We start from the raw sequence: 16,108 nt of genomic DNA on the forward strand, positions 1-16,108 counted from the left end.
CTTTTTTTTTCTTTTAGGCTGCCAACTAAGAACCCTCTGACAAACAGACAGAAATTCCTGAATAAAAACCAAATTTTAATCTTGAGTGCATAAGTCCTTCTTGGAAAACGTGCCTCGGTATTTGTTATTTTGTTAATTTATGATAGCCTCAGGAGAAGGCACTGCAGTTCCAAAGTCACTGGTGTCTCTTCGAGGACTGGAAACTGCAAAAATCTCTGCAAGGAAGCATTTAAAAATTAACCTAGTAACTCAAAGTTCACGATGAAGCTGTGCAACTGGATTTGCTCCAGTTTCTGCTAGTAGCAGCCTTTCTATTTTCATCCACAATTTTTTCTCGCCATTTCCCCAAATAGACTGACCCTTGGCTTGGTTAGATTTGCCTCACCCTAAATTTGTTTCTACCTCAGAAGGAGGAGATAATTTAAAAATGTGATTAATTTCCTGTGCCATCTACATAAACTACCCCGGTGGTGTTTCTGATAGCTCTGCCCTGGCATGATTGTGTTTTATCACAAAGTGTTTTTTGATACCTTCATAATATTCTGCTTATGTTTTACAAGAGCTGGCAATATTAGAAAACTGAAATATCACCTTGCTAGCAGACTGGTAAGTGCTGTCTCTGCATATAAGGGTATTTTCTGTGTTGTGGAACTACACAGAATTTTGCAGGTTTAACAGATAATCATGGAAATTACTGAGTAGTGACTTTTAAGGAAGTCACACTTCTCTTTCCAAAGAGAATGGCAGAGGTGAACAGAAGACCTGTACTTAGTCTAAATAGCAAATCCTAAACCTAGTATTATTTTCCACATAACATTTCCAAAAACAGTGGTGTTACTGGCAATAATTATTTTAATTTTTGGTGCAGAACAGGACAATATTTTTGTAGTTTAAAGCAGCAAAGAACTTTTAGGGGAGATTACATCAGAAAGCTTTTTGCAGTATGGTGAGAATAAATGGGAATGTCACATGCATGTGGCAGAGAAAGAGGATGTATTAGGTATCTACAACATTACAAAAATTATTGCTATTTAAAATTGTGTGATCGTAACCTTTAAAAGTGTAGTACAAGTAGTAGTAGAAGTGTTGTTCCTTTGTGTTGAACCCCATTCATTTCCCATATTGCAGTGTTTTTCTTGCAAGTTATCACATTGCAATTTCTTCAGGTATGGAGTACTGCAAAGACAATTGTCTGGGAGTTAAAGTTACTGGAGCTACTCTGGGGATCATTGGCTTGGGCAGCACTGGGTATAAGATTGCTCTGTGAGCCAAAGCATTTGAAATGAACATTTTGTACCACAATAGGACACAGTTGTAAAAATATGTCTCGACTCTTAATTACAGAATAAACTCCCTTTTAGATAGGCAGCATTTACTTTTCAAGGAATTATATCAAGAATGTAGCAAGAAATGAAGAAACAGTATTGAGATTAAAACAAGAGATAAAAGCAAATGGTTACCTCAAATCAGTCTTGTAAGGAACTACCTGGTGATCAAACACTTGGAAACTTAATTTTGGTTTTATATTAGGAATTCCAATGTTTCCTAGATATGTGAGCAGAGAAAAGAAAATCAAGCTTATACCTTTTTTATTCTTATCTTACTGTAGTGCCACATAACTCTGCCTTTTGTTTATTTGTTCCCCATTTTTTTGAAGTTTGGGAGTGATCTTTTTGAAACTGAATTACCGGAGAACTAGAAAATACATGCTTGGCACAACATGAAAACTGATTAACTTGAGAACAGTTCTTGAGAAAACCTTGTTTCTCTTCAAACCAGTAGGATTTTGCCAAGTATTTAGCTGGATTTCACCCCTTATTTCTAGTCCCTCCTATCCTGTGTATCTGTAAATCTGATCCCTGTTAGAGATTTAGCACAGGGGCTCTTCACTGTAAGACTCCTCTGTACAACTCAAGGCCAGCTCAAGGCAATCAAGGCAAGGTGCAGCCAACAAACAGAACAAGCGTTTACTGCTATTAACTGTGATCTACACTGAGAGAGTTTTACTCCTCCCTGACTGAAAGAGATAAGCTGCAGTGCAAGTACGTGTGGCTTTCAGTGATTTTCTGCATATGCAGACCGTGCAACACAGTACAACAGAAATTAAAAACCTGCTAATTTTAAAGCACATTTACACTTCAAGCTTATGTGCTGAAGGGAGATGCACTCTGCATGCTGCAAAACTGGCTGTAGTTCCAGTTATTTCTTCACTTGCTTAATCTCTGGTTGTTGACCTGGACACTGAAAGAAAACAATAAAATGCATGTGTTAGGAGATACATGGTCCAAAGTTACATTGAAGTTATTTTCTTAGTGTAACTTCTTTCTTTATTTATAGGTTAAGGAGGAGATAATTCAAAGCTATTCTCTTGCAGCCTGGAGCCTGGAGATCGTGCACACAATATCCTATCATTGCTTCTTTAGTTCCAAAAGTTCAGTCAGATAGATTTACAAAGAACAGGAGGAATGGCAAGTGTTCTTTGATTGTGAAAAGTTCAAACTAAAAATCTTTCTGCTTTGATAACTTTTTGTGTTGAACACTTCTCTTTGTGAAAGTCCTGAGGCATCCTGGAGCATGCCAAAGAGCTGCCTTGCTGATTCCACTCATCAGAAAATGACAGGTTCACTGGAGGATGACAACAGGATGAGAACCAATAGCATGCTTAGTGCTCACACAGATGAGTTCTGATGAATACCACTGCTATGGCTTGAGTGATTACTGCATCCCCCGAGGTGCACTTTCCCCACAGAGGATCCTGGAGAATGGACCATGTCTGCCATCTGTTCCAGTGCTTAGCCTTAGTCCACTTGTAGACTTTAAAAGAAAGCCCTGGGCCCTGCACTGCAGTGGCTGAGATGCAGGCACACAATCCATCCCCTGATGTAGACCTTGCAGTCTTCCAGAAGGGCCTAAACAGCCAACTGAGACTAAATCCATCTTTGTTTGCCTCCTCTTTGCTACATGACTGTGATAATCAGATCCCTTATTTTGTATACCAGTGACATCACTGAAGAAAATGTTTTCATGACTGATGTTCTGAAATACCGTGTGATCCTTTTTTTTCCCCACGGGGAAAGAGCAAGAGGAGCAACCTGTCAGTGCCTCTTACTGTGAAACGATAGACAACTTGCTCCAGCAGGCAGATTATGTAATGGTGATGGCAAGCCTGACACCTCAGACTGACAGTCTGATTGAGGAAAGAGAGATGGAGCTGATGAAAACCACAGCTCCTCTCACTGATATCAGATGAGGTGTCCTTAGGAACTGTAGACAGCCTGACAAGAAAGTATGAGCTGTCTCCAGTTGTGTTACATGCAGCACCTCTCTGCATCCACTACAGGCCTGATCCATACACCAAGGACACATCAGGCATGGCAAAAATTCCTCACTCTCACCTTCTATTCTCTTTTCATTCTCAGATCATTCCCTGCAAATGGCACTGAGACATTCTTATTCAAAATGAGGTGTAGCAGTTGACCAAGATCCACTGGTGACTGCTATGCAGACTGGTAATCTTGAGGTGCTAGTGGGGCCTCTGCTTTGGATGTCAGGCACCTAGAGCCATTGCCATCTCTGTTTATTTTTCAGAAAGGATGTGTGAGCCATGAATACAAATGGGATGCAGCCCAGACGTTGGGTTTGATAACAGGCCAAAAGGAAGGCTTCCTGTCAGAAAACAGCAGAAGGGGGCCTGTGTGCCCCAGGGAGCATGAAACACCCTACATAGAATCACCATAGCAAGCTGCAGCAGTGCTTCATTTACAAATTGCTTTAACTGAAAGTGCAACTTGCCATGACTGGGTGGAAACTACTTCTGGAGTCTTCCTTTCTTGGACCTGCTGCATTGCCCTGAGATTTCCCTCCCAACAGGCTTGTTTCCCCAACACAAAGCTGAAGTACTGCATATCTTTTGGGCCCAAAGGCTACTTCTGTAAAAACACACCTCTATTAGAATGGTGTCTCCGGTAGTTAACTTTGATGGCATTTTGGCCGGGGGGATATTTGGTCATATCTGTGTGCCAGGACATCACTATCCATTATCTGAATTGCGTAACTATAGCTCAGACCATTGTGTAGGGTTAATGTGTCAGGAGGGTTTAATCTCTCTTCTGACATAGTTCAAATTCCTACCTAATGACAAAAGTCAATTTGATAGATGGACCACACAGTGGATAAAGAACTGTCTGGATGGCTGCCCGCAAAATGTTGTGATCAATGGCTCAGTGTCCAGTTGGAAAACAGTAACCAGTGATGTCCCTCAGGGTTCGGTGTTGGGACCGGTCTTGTTCAACATCTTTGTTGATGACACAGACAGTGGGACTGAGTGTGCCCTCAGCAAGTTTGCCGATGACACCAGGCTATGTGGTTCGGTTGATAACGCTGGAGGGAAGGAATGCCATCCAGAGGGACCTTGATATGCTTGTGAGGTGGGCTGATGCCAACCTCATGAAGTTTAACCATGACAAGTGCAAGGTCCTACACCTGGGTCAGGGCAGTCCCAGGCACAGCTACAGGTTGGGCAAAAAGGAAATTCATGGTAGTCCTGCAGAGAAGGACTTGGGGGTGTTAGTCAATGAGAAAATGAACATGAGCCAGCAGTGTGCACTCACAGCCCAGAAAGCCAACTGTATCCTGGGCTGCATCAAAAGGAGCGTGACCAGCAGGTTGAAGGAGGTGATCCTGCCCCTCTACTCTGCTCTCGGAAGACCTCACCTGGAGTATTGTGTGCAGTTCTGGTGTCCTCAACATAAAAAGGACATGGAACTGTTGGAACAAGTCCAGAGGAGGGCCACAAGGATGATCAGGGGACTGGAGCACCTCCCATATGAAGGCAGGCTGAGAAAGTTGGGGCTGTTCAGCCTGGAGAAGAGAAGGCTGCGTGGAGACCTCATAGCAGCCTTCCAGTATCTGTAGGGGGACTACAGGGATGCTGGGGAGGGACTCTTCATTAGGGACTGTAGTGATAGGACAAGGGGTAACGGGTTGAAACTTAAAGAGCAGAGGTTTAGATTGAATATAAGGAAGAAATTCTTTACTGTTAGGGTGGTGAGGTACTGGAATGGGTTGCCCTGGGAGGTAGTGAATACTCCATCCCTGGCAGTGTTCAAGACCAGGTTGGATGAAGCCTTGGGTGATATGGTTTAGTGTGAGGTGTCCCTGCCCATGGCAGGGGGATTGGAACTAGATGATCTTGAGGTCCTTTCCAATCCTAACTATTCTATGATTCTATGATTCTATGAAAAGTCTGTTTCTGGACAAAAGAGCCCAGTATTAACTTTTTTTGCATGTACTTTTAATGTCCAAACTTAACTAACACAGGTTATCAGGTTCTGTGGATGTAAGTGAAACTTGTAAATTTATATTTAATTAACATTATATATAAATAGAGTGCAAAACCTAAAGTTGGATTTCTCTTTATTTGGATGTACAATGGATAATTATATTTTTTCCTTTCTCCCAGATATCATATATTGTTCCAATTAAATAACGTCATTATGTCTCACCTTGACATTAAAGCAGATAAGGCCACCTACATGATAACAGAAGCCATCAAACTTAACATTACTTAGAACTGATTACGTTTTGTGCTTTTGTGCCTCCTTGTCTCACTTGAAGAACAGCTTTCCTGAATGTCCTCAGGAAGCAACTACCTCTCTTGTCAAACTACATTGTGTTCTGGTTTTGGCTGGAGTAGGGTTAGTTTTCTTCCTAGTAAGGCTGTGTGGTACTTAGTTTTCTGCTGCAGTTAAATCATGACACACTGCAAAAATTGGCCCTTTGTTTCCTGCCTTTTCTTGATCTATGAATATTTATTAAATAGTATCAAATTAACAGTTAAGGAAACCTTCCTGTGCTTATTAGATGCTGTTTCCCATCTCTGCCATTCTACTTAGACTGTGCTTGGAAAACACAATAATTGCAATCTGCAGTTACTAAAAATGGATCAAAAAATGCAGTGGCCACATAAGCAAAGATATGATCAATTACAGTTCACTCCATTAATTCAGATTTGTATAAATGTTTTAAACATTTTGATGAGTGAAGAGTACATGATCTGGAATAAAGTGCTGCTAAAGTATTCTGGGAAAGCTGACCTTGCCTATGGCAAATAGATGGGTTAGTGATAACGTTTCATGATGGTTTAAAGCCAGTGAAAACAAATGCATCACTTGTGTTAGACTTGTCTGAAATGTCAAACCCATGAATACAGATTTCCTGCCTCTACTTTTTTTGTCCTATGAATCCTGATCACAGCAACCTGGTCTAGTGGCAAGTGTCCCTGTCCATGGCAGGGGGGTTGGAAGTGGATGAGCTTTAAGGTCTCTTCCAACCCAGACCAGTGTGTGATTCTGTATAATATTGCTTTATGACACATAGCATAGACATGGGAAATGCATGTCCTCATCCAGTTTCATGTTTAAGTTAGTCTATATATTCCACCTGGGAAAGGTACACATTATATTATGCAAAAATCTTTTGGGCTAATACAATACTTCAAAGGTCCTAAGAAACAATTATTATGCAAGTGACTTAACACTGCAGGTATTTGTTTGCTCTGCAGTATCACATGGACACCAATGGCAATATTTAATTATGGGAATGAAGTTCACGGACTGCGCATCACTTCTTTCCCCACACCCACAGACATGTATTTCAAAGAACTCTGTCACAATACTGGTATAATAGATCCCCTTCTATAATAGAAAATGAACAGCACACTGCACACTATGTAATTCAGCTTCACATACTACATGAAGGTCTATAAGGTACTCTACAAATTAAATCTACTTAGAACATGATAGTGCACTGGTGTAACACTCTCATCTTGGTTTACCTTCATCAGACTTGGCTTATGGTAACTATGGTTTGGTTGCTGCCCACACTGTGACATTCTATGCCTCAGTAATATGAATAGCTCTTCAATCACTCCTACTATAAATAGCTCCCTGACCTCTTCTGTCACACATGTTGCTATACAGATACATTACTTACAGACATATATCAGCTCCTGAACCATAATGTGAAAATTAGACATTCAAGTTACACAAAAAAACTTCAAAACCATCTGTTACTCTCCACACATAACCACATAACACATCCATTTCTTTGACATTTGATATGTATGTCCTGAATTTTTGCTTACAAACAGAGTAATATTCCTTTGACTATTATTTTTTTACCTCCTCTGACTAAGTCCTCCTTAATTTTGTTAATTCAAATTTGTTAATTTGATATGCAGAGGGAAAAACAACCATGTTGTCCTTCCAAAGTCTGGAGGTTTTTTAACCTTCACTACGAAAATATGGTAGACATTCTTCCTCAATTCATGGTGAGAATGACTTCAGTCTTTGAGAGGGCTTTACAATGGTCCTCTGGTCTCAGGTACTGTAACTTAAGCAGTAAGTTAACAGATCACCCATTACATCTTATCAGCAAACTTGGAAGCAGTTGATGTGAACTGGTTTGTCAGAGTTTTTTTAAAGGGGAAAATTCAAGTATATCTAACTGAGAATCCAGTTAACACACTGTGATTTGATCTTGCTAGGTAATGAATTTTTGCTTTACCTGTCTGAACTTTAAATCCATGTAAGCAAATGATACTCAAAAATCATCACCAGGATAATTAGAACCATTTATGCTTTGGTGTAATTATTACAACATTTTATTATGATTTATCTTTCCATTAGTCATTTTATAGAGGCCTTAGTGTTAAAACTTGACTGCCTTAATATTGAGCATATCAAAATGTGTTTGATAGAATTCAAGAAGGCATGATTTTGTAATCCATTCTTTTGCAAAGCAGTACAGGAGTCAGAAGAGACAGCAGCACACAAGTGCTGGTTATTATATGAAGGAAAAGACCTTCATGTGTACAATGAAATCTGTCACTGCTGTCTGCCCATCGAAGTCAACTGATTCTTTGTGACACATTAACTCACATGCAAATAATGTCATGACCAACAGAGACCATACCATAGCTGGTATTCAGAGATAGTATGCAAAGAACCAGCATGGTTGATGTTAATGCAAAATCCCTGATTATTCTGATATCATTAATAGCACAGAAACACAATACGTATAGCACCTCTCCTATGAAGACAGACTCAGAGAGTTGGGCTTGTTCAGCCTGGAGAAGGCTCAGAGATCTCAGAGCAGATTCCAAATAAGAAATCTGGAGAAGAGCTTTTGACAAGGGCAGGTAGGGACAGGACAAGGGGGAATGGCTTTAAACTGACAGAGGGGAGATTGAGATGGGATCTGAGGAAGAAGTTCTTCCCTGTGAGGGTGGTGAGGCCCTGGCACAGGGTGCCCAGAGAAGCTGTGGCTGCACCATCCCTGACAGTGTTCAAAGCTGGCAGGCTGCCCCATGCCCTCCTGTGCCGGGGCAAGACCTGCAGCCCACAGCCCAACTCCTCCAGTCCCACGAGCAGGGTCACCAAGACAAGTGCAAATGCCTTAAGGAAGGGCTGAACCCGCCCTAAGGCTGGGAAAGCAGCCCCTACTGCACACTCTGGCGGCTGGCAAAATGGGGAAGCAACCGGGCGCTGCCCTTGTAGTGAGCTTGGAGTGTTAGAAGCCCACGTATACTTGCATAATGTCCTGCTTAAGCTTGTTGCTGATGTACATCACGGTGGCACAGCCCACTCTGAGGTCTGGCGCTGTACTTCATCTTATCATGCCATGTTCTGCCTTTTAAAATTCCTATCCAACTCCACTGCATGTACCCAAGCTTCCTCCTCCAACTTCACCGCACTCCCTCTGCTGCTGCTTCTGCTTTGTGAACATCGCTGGCCCTGCTGTATGCGTGACTACCGTGCCCAAAAGGATGGTGAGAGAACAGTATGAAATACAAAAACAAGAGTATCTTTCTTACTGTAACCCAGGCCTGGTTGTGGATCAGGATGCTTTGGTGGAAGCCCTTCAAAAGAAAGTTATTAAGGCAGCCGTTTTGGATGTGACATATCCTGAACCTTTGCCAAGGTAGGAGATGTATTTAGGTGAAGTATAAATGAGTGTATGTATGTGTTTTGTGGTTCAAAGTACAAGTTTGTGAGCGTGTGAGAAGTGACACAATTTTGTTAGTAGGAGTACATGATGGACGTGCACTGGTCCTACCAAAACAATGTCCCCAGTCCTTCCATCCTAGCCAAACAAATTTCACACTGACTCACTTGGAGGATTTGTTGCATAAAAAACCCACAAGCAAGGCAGCAGTTTGAACTCCTCTGAGTATGCTTTGGTCATGCAATTATTTTTTGTCACATCCTTTTGAAATTGGCCATCAATGTTACAGCAAATTGAAGGACGTTTAAATCGTATTCTAGTGTCACCAACGAAGTACATGGCAGAGCAACCTGTGTCGGGCTGATGGACCTGCTCATCCTGATGGTATAGCAGCAGTGTTTACCCTTGGAGAGCAGTTTGCAAGGCCTTGCTGGGGAAACGCAGCGACCAGCCTTCGTTTCACTTCTCAGACATCTCCCTCACCTTAATAACTGAGCTTGGCTATGTGTACGGATGAGCCTCCCCGCAGCTCGGCCCCCCTCTTCCGCCGAGGGGCCTAGCAGAGGTACCCACAGCCTCCCACCGGCTCCCGCTGCCGTGTCGCTTCAGGCCCGGACCGCCTCGCCGCGAGGGGGAGCCGGCACCGCCGCCGCCAGGGGTGGTCTGCAGCGGAGCAGGCTGCTGGGCCTGCCCTGCGTCCGCCGGTGCGGGCAGGCGGTGCTGCCGGTGTTGCTGCGGCCTGGCAAGCGAGCATCGGGCCGGAGGTTTCGGTGCTCTAGCTATTGGGAAGCTCTTCCCTGTGAGGGTGGTGAGGCCCTGGCACAGGGTGCCCAGAGAACCTGTGGCTGCCCCATCCCTGGCAGTGTTCAAGGCCAGGTTGGATGGGGCTTGGAGCAACCTGGTCTAGTGGAAGGTGTCCCTGCCCGTGTCAGGGGGATGGAGCTGGATGAGCTTTAAGGTCCCTTCCAACCCAAAACCACTTTGGGATTCTTCGACTTTTGCCCCCCCCGTCACCTCCTTTCCTTCCCCTTCACCCCAGCAGCCTGCCCAAGGAAGCAAGTTGGTGGGCGACCGCAGGCACTGAACCGGTACTGCCGTGCACGCACGACCGGCCAGGCAGCCCCGGCTTGGGCGGCCCCACTCCGCCCTCGCCCTCCTACGGCCCGGCCCCGCGGCTGGGCGCGGCTGTGGCGAGAGGGGCCGGCGGTGGTGAGTGCGGCTCTCCTCCGCGTCTCGGCACACGCCGCAGCCCTTCGACGGAAGCCCGGCAGTACCGTCGGTAGGACCGGGGTTGCGGGGCTCGGGTGTCTTCCCGGGGTCTCTGAACCGAGCTGGAATTGGCTGGGAGCGCGACGGGGACAGTATCATGATTTCTCCCGTGCTCCCCTGGGCCGGGCTGAGCCCTGCTGCCCACAGCCCAGTTCCTCCAGTCCCATGAGCAGGGTCACCGGGTCAACTGCAAACGCCCTAAGGAAGGTCTGAACCCGCCCTAAGGCTGGGAAAGCAGCCGCTACTCCACGTTCCGGCGGCTGCCAAAATGGAGGAGAACTGGGGCGCTGCCCCCGTCAAGCAGTCGGTGGGGAGCAGTGGCGCCTTGCTACAGCTGCCCTGGGGCTGCGCATCCCGGTGTGCTCGGCCAGGGAGATAGGGCTGCCCACTGCTGTCTGCCCAGTATGCAATAGTCTGCTCAGCATCACTGATGCTGTGGCAGAGTAGCCAAAGAGACAGCGTGGGGGTCTCTTGTCTTTAACGTGAGATAATAGAGTTGTTTTTTTCCAGAGACAACAGAGTGAAGAGTTGTCAGGACACCAAAGGAGACCAAGGGAAAACAAAGGGTGAACTTATGTTCAGGAAGTTAACTGATAACTCCAAAGTTCATAGCTCACAAATTATAGCTCTGTTCTATTAGACAAGACTTTTTCCTGAGATAAGGAATTCTTATTAATTAATACGGTTGCATGGGTGTCAATCAAAGGTAGAACTTAGGGGCTAAAAGATACTCTCCCACTCACATGGTCAGATTCTTAAATTATCAGGACTTCAGCCTTTAAATACCAAATAGTGATCAGGATAGCATCTGGTAGCTCTTTTGTTTAAGTGTTAGCATAGCTGGTGTGCCAGAAGCAATTAACAAGATAGTATAAAAATTGAACACCCTTCTGAATAACACAGGAAGAATGCAATAAAAGTTGTGCATGTGAGTACCTTTAGCCAACTCTGTCATCGAGTGGGAAAACAGCATGTAATGAAGCCAATTAACTCCTGTTTCTTCAAAGAAAGTACAATGAGTCTCCTAAGGATATGTCTTTTTGGTCTCTTGTTGCTTTAGTAGGCCATGGAGAGTCAGGAACTGCCTTATGTGCTCATTGACTGTATAGGAGGGAAGCATGGAGTATATGAAGACCACATTGAATTTCTGGAGAAACATTTTCATCTCATCAGCATGAAAGAATATCTTGAAAACAAGAAATCTCTCAGTGAAAAGATCAGAGCTATTTATATATGGTATCACAAACCAGTTATTAATGAAGAGCTGCTCCAGAGCTTGCCTAACTTGAAAATAGTTGCAAGCTCTGGAGTGGGAATAGATCACTTGGACCTGCGCCTCCTGTCCAGCTATGGTGTGAAGGTGGCCAACACTCCATTTGCTGTTTCCACTGACACTGCAGACTTTGGGATGGCTTTGATGCTGGCATCTTCCAGGAGACTTGTGGAAGGTAATAACTGAAATGGTTTTAGTCTTTCTTGAGAAAAGGTGACCTTTCAAAACAAGCAGTTAGCAAGCCTGTGCTGATGCAAAGGTAAGCTTAAAAGTAGGAATAAAGGAAAACAGAGGGATGAGGTAAAAGTTAAGACTAACTTGTCATGTTGACAGTAACTTACATGCAGTGTGTACTGTTTCCAAACAGGTATATGTTTATATAGCAAAGTAGGTGTCTTCCTTCTTCAGACAACCCTAAATTCAGGCCTCTTCTCCCATAGCCCATAGCCACTTATTCATTGTACTTGTTTACTGCAGGCCTTGCTTTTCAAGTTTTACTAAAAGGGGATTAAAAGGAGGTATTTTCACATAGGCTTGAGTCCTGGCTTTGCCAAATTGCCATGTATCTGAGTCATTATGCACAAGCTGTCCAGAAATCCCAGCATGGTGGCCCAGGCTCTGTGTTTCTTTTCTGGGCCAACTTTGTTGTTTCTACAAGACAGCTGGGAACCATATTTTGACCTTACTGAAAGTCTAGATGATAATACAACTGATTCATCAGTTGCACATCAAAGGGAGATTGCTGCTTTGGCCTTAACTTCCCTGTCTGCCAAAGAGGGGCTGGACATGTTTCTATCCTTAGCAAGAAATCAATGTCAGATGTCATGTTAAGGATACAACATTATCCTCTTCTTGTCCAGAAACACAACATTAACAACCCAAACCATTCTATGATTGTATGATTGTTACCGTTCCTGTACTTCTGCCTTGTTTTATGATAAAAAGTCAAAAAAGCCCTCCAACCCCAGATTAGTAACCTGATGCCAGGACATCCTTTACATGACATGTTTTTGTCTTTTCCCTCCTCCAAGGCTATCAGATGGCAGTCTCCCCTGACACAGAGTATTTCCCTGCAGACTGGCTGGGGGCTGAGGTTTCTGGGGCAACCCTGGGAATTGTGGGGATGGGAACCATCGGCTACAAAGTGGCCCAGAGAGCCAAAGCCTTTGAGATGAAGATTTTATACCACAACAGGAATCAGAGGTAAAGCAGGTTGTATCTCCATGAAAAGTATTTTATCACTGCTTTTAAGTGTTGTTTGTACCTTTCACTATCAAACTGATCTCTTGTTTTATCTGTGCAAGATTAGGACCATGTGCTCTCTGTATTATTCTTACTAAATATTGTGCCAAGAAGCAGCAAGAGCCACAGATCATGGCCAGGTTCAAACAAAAGTCCAAATCATCAGCCAAGCTCAGAGGGCAGAGGCCAGACAGGGGCTTAGGAGAGCTGGACCAGCCCTGCTGAATCGCTGGGACAGGAGCTGATAGCCCTAAGGGGAGCTGCCATGGGGTCCAGGGATGTGGGGAAGCCATGGGACAGGGCTAGTGGTGTCCTCTGGCCCATGACAAAAAGTCTCTGCTATATTACTGTTGCTTTATTTGGGGTGGCAAAGTACATATATACCTGCTGCAAGATGGTAATCAATTTCCCAATTTATACCTAAACAAAATCAAGAAGGAATGGGAGAGATTCATCTCACTGGTCTCCTTGAGCCTTCCTCTCATGTTGGTAACACTGTGATAGACTGAGGAAAGGAGAAGTAATCTGGAAGGATTTAGCTCCCAGGTTGACTGTTGCTGAAACACATTTCAGAAGACTTAACCCCGGCCCTGTCTTGTGTCTTTCTTCAGTAATTTTCAGTCAAGTTATTTTACAAAGGCAAGGGAATTAATGTCAACCATCAGTCTTGCTTTTGGGCTGGAAAAGAAACAAGCAGAAGCTGTGACACAAATGCATTTATTTATTGTTTATTCAGTGCATTTATGTGATTCTTGCATGCATGATTCTTTATGTACTTGATTCTTTACACGCATTTCTTACTTGCCCTTCTCACATGTAGAGCACTGCACTATTGTGTGTAGTGCACTTAGTATCGTGGGAAACACTGTAACAATTTTCTTTACTGAGTTTCAGTCAGATAACAGTCTAACTGCTTTGCATTATGGAGTGAAGAAAATGATTAAGAAACCTTTTATCTAAAGGTGATTTGAACTTTTTTCTTATTGCTTATTGCTGGACTTAATTTTGGGTTTTTCCTTTCAGAAATAAGGAAGATGAAAGTGCCGTTGGAGCTGTTTACTGTAAGAAGATAGATGATTTGCTCCAGCAGTCAGATTTTGTGTTGCTGGCTGTGACCCTGACTCCACAGACACACAAACTGATTGGGAAGAAAGAGCTGGAGCTGATGAAACCCACAGCTACTCTGATAAACATCAGCAGAGGTAGGATGCACAATAAACAAAACTGCATTATGGTTTGCTGGCATAAAAACTCCTGGGGAAACCCAGCCCTATAAGTGTCTCTCACTCTGAATTTTTTGGTAAGTTGTCTTGATCACTAGATTATTTAGATATCCATGGACAAATCTCAGCAAAATTTTTAAGTATTCTGTAATTTTGAGGAAGAAAGTCTCTAAAATGTTAGTGAGCTTGGAGTGTTAGAAGCACACATATACTTGCATAATGTCCTGCTTAAGCTTGTTACTTATTTAGTGCAGTGCTGTTGCTGATGTACATCACGGTGGCACAGTCCACTCTGAGGTCTGGCGCTGTACTTCATCTTATCATGCCATGTTCTGCCTTTTAAAATTCCTATCCAACTCCACTGCATGTACCCAAGCTTCCTCCTCCAACTTCACCGCACTCCCTCTGCTGCTGCTTCTGCTTTTGCTTTGTGAACATCGCTGGCCCTGCTGTATGCGTGACTACCGTGCCCAAAAGGATGGTGAGAGAACAGTATGAAATACAAAAACAAGAGTATCTTTCTTACTGTAACCCAGGCCTGGTTGTGGATCAGGATGCTTTGGTGGAAGCCCTTCAAAAGAAAATTATTAAGGCAGCCGCTTTGGATGTGACATATCCTGAACCTTTGCCAAGGTAGGAGATGTATTTAGGTGAAGTATAAATGAGTGTATGTATGTGTTTTGTGGTTCAAAGTACAAGTTTGTGAGCGTGTGAGAAGTGACACAATTTTGTTAGTAGGAGTACATGATGGACATGCACTGGTCCTACCAAAACAATGTCCCCAGTCCTTCCATCCTAGCCAAACAAATTTCACACTGACTCATTTGGAGGATTTGTTGCATAAAAAACCCACAAGCAAGGCAGCAGTTTGAACTCCTCTGAGTATGCTTTGGTCATGCAATTATTTTTTATTCTTCATTATTCTTTTAAATACTTCCCTGGCCACCTCAAGGTGATGAAATAACAGATGAATGCTCTGTGTATGTCTGGCTGAGGACTTATTTTCCTTTTTCAGGGATCACCCCTTGTTAAAGCTGAAGAATATTATAATAACTCCTCACATTGGAAGCGCCACCAAAAAGACACGCCGCCTAATGATGGAAAACATGACAGAGAGCATAAAAGCAGGTCTTACAGGTCTTCCTATCCCTAATGAAGTGTTACTATAAAGCAGCCTGCATTTAATGTTATTGTCATTAGTGATTATCCTGGTGTGATGAAACAGTAATTTGACCACTCTTCATGCAATTATCACTGGTGTGTATATACAGATCAGGTGTGTAGTTGTCCTGGTTTCATCTGGGATAATTTTGTTCCTAGTAGCCAGTGCAGTGCTGTGTTCTAGCTTCAGTCTGAGAACAATGCCGATAACACACCAATGTTTTAGTTGTGCTCTGTAGCACTTACTTACTCTGATCATGACTTTTCAGTCTCTCATGCTCTGCCAGTGCGGAGGGGCACAAAAAGCCAGGAGGGACCAGAGACAAGACACGTGACGCAAACTAGCCAAAGGGGTATTCCATACCACAGCATGTCATGGTCAGGATATAAACTGTGGGGAGTTACCTGGAAGGGACTGATGACTGCTCAGGCTGGGCTGAGTATCAGTCTGCAGTTGATGAGCAATTGCATTGTGCATTAGTTGTGTTTATTGGGGTTTTTCCTTTCCTATTTTAGTTTTAATTCTCCTTGTTATTTCCCTCAGCATTAGTATTAGTACTATTATATTGTACTTTAGTTATTAAACTGTTCTTATCTCAATGTGCATGTGGGTTTCACATTCTTTCAGTTCTCCTCCCCGTCCTGCCTGGACGGGGGGAAAGGGAGATGGGTTGTGAGCGAGTGGCTGTGTGTTACTGAGATACTTCGTGGGTTTAAACCATGAAAATTATGAATGCGATTGAAATTGTCCATCAACATTGCATCAAACTGAAAGATGGTTAAATCGTATTCTGGTGTCACCGACAAACTACATGGCACAGCAATCTGTGTCGAGCTGATGGCCCCGCTTTTTCCTGATGCTCCAGCAGCAATGTTTATCTTCGGGACCAGTTTGCAAGGCCTTGCTGGGGCAGTCCTGAATGGGAACGCAGCA

General features: G+C 43.6%; 1 protein-coding gene across 2 annotated transcripts; it reads left to right on the top strand.

Annotated features, from left to right (window-relative positions):
• The first annotated feature begins 10,168 nt into the window (after positions 1-10,168).
• Positions 10,169-15,737, top strand: LOC101874420 (probable 2-ketogluconate reductase). 2 transcript variants are annotated; one of them, XM_031049736.2, is made up of 6 exons: positions 10,169-10,285; positions 11,336-11,723; positions 12,580-12,751; positions 13,814-13,992; positions 14,550-14,646; positions 15,029-15,737. In XM_031049736.2, exons 2-6 carry the CDS (start codon positions 11,342-11,344, stop codon positions 15,180-15,182), a joined length of 984 nt encoding a protein of 327 aa, XP_030905596.2. In that variant the 5' UTR covers positions 10,169-10,285; positions 11,336-11,341; the 3' UTR covers positions 15,183-15,737. The 2 variants fall into 2 exon arrangements, with proteins under 2 accessions (XP_030905596.2, XP_005149910.2); XM_005149853.4 differs by having other exon boundaries at positions 10,181-10,285; positions 11,339-11,723.
• The last annotated feature ends 371 nt before the right edge of the window (positions 15,738-16,108 follow it).

The sequence above is a fragment of the Melopsittacus undulatus genome, chromosome 1 (assembly GCF_012275295.1).
Source record: "Melopsittacus undulatus isolate bMelUnd1 chromosome 1, bMelUnd1.mat.Z, whole genome shotgun sequence".
Taxonomy (NCBI): domain Eukaryota; kingdom Metazoa; phylum Chordata; class Aves; order Psittaciformes; family Psittaculidae; genus Melopsittacus; species Melopsittacus undulatus.

Excerpts from the sequence above, each read along its gene's own strand:
- LOC101874420 (XM_031049736.2), top strand. The coding sequence starts at position 11,342 with ATGGAGAGTCAGGAACTGCCTTATGTGCTCATTGACTGTATAGGAGGG. Across the intron at positions 11,724-12,579 it reads TTCCAGGAGACTTGTGGAAG|GCTATCAGATGGCAGTCTCC; the intron begins GTAATAACTGAA and ends CCCTCCTCCAAG. Across the intron at positions 12,752-13,813 it reads TACCACAACAGGAATCAGAG|AAATAAGGAAGATGAAAGTG; the intron begins GTAAAGCAGGTT and ends TTTTCCTTTCAG.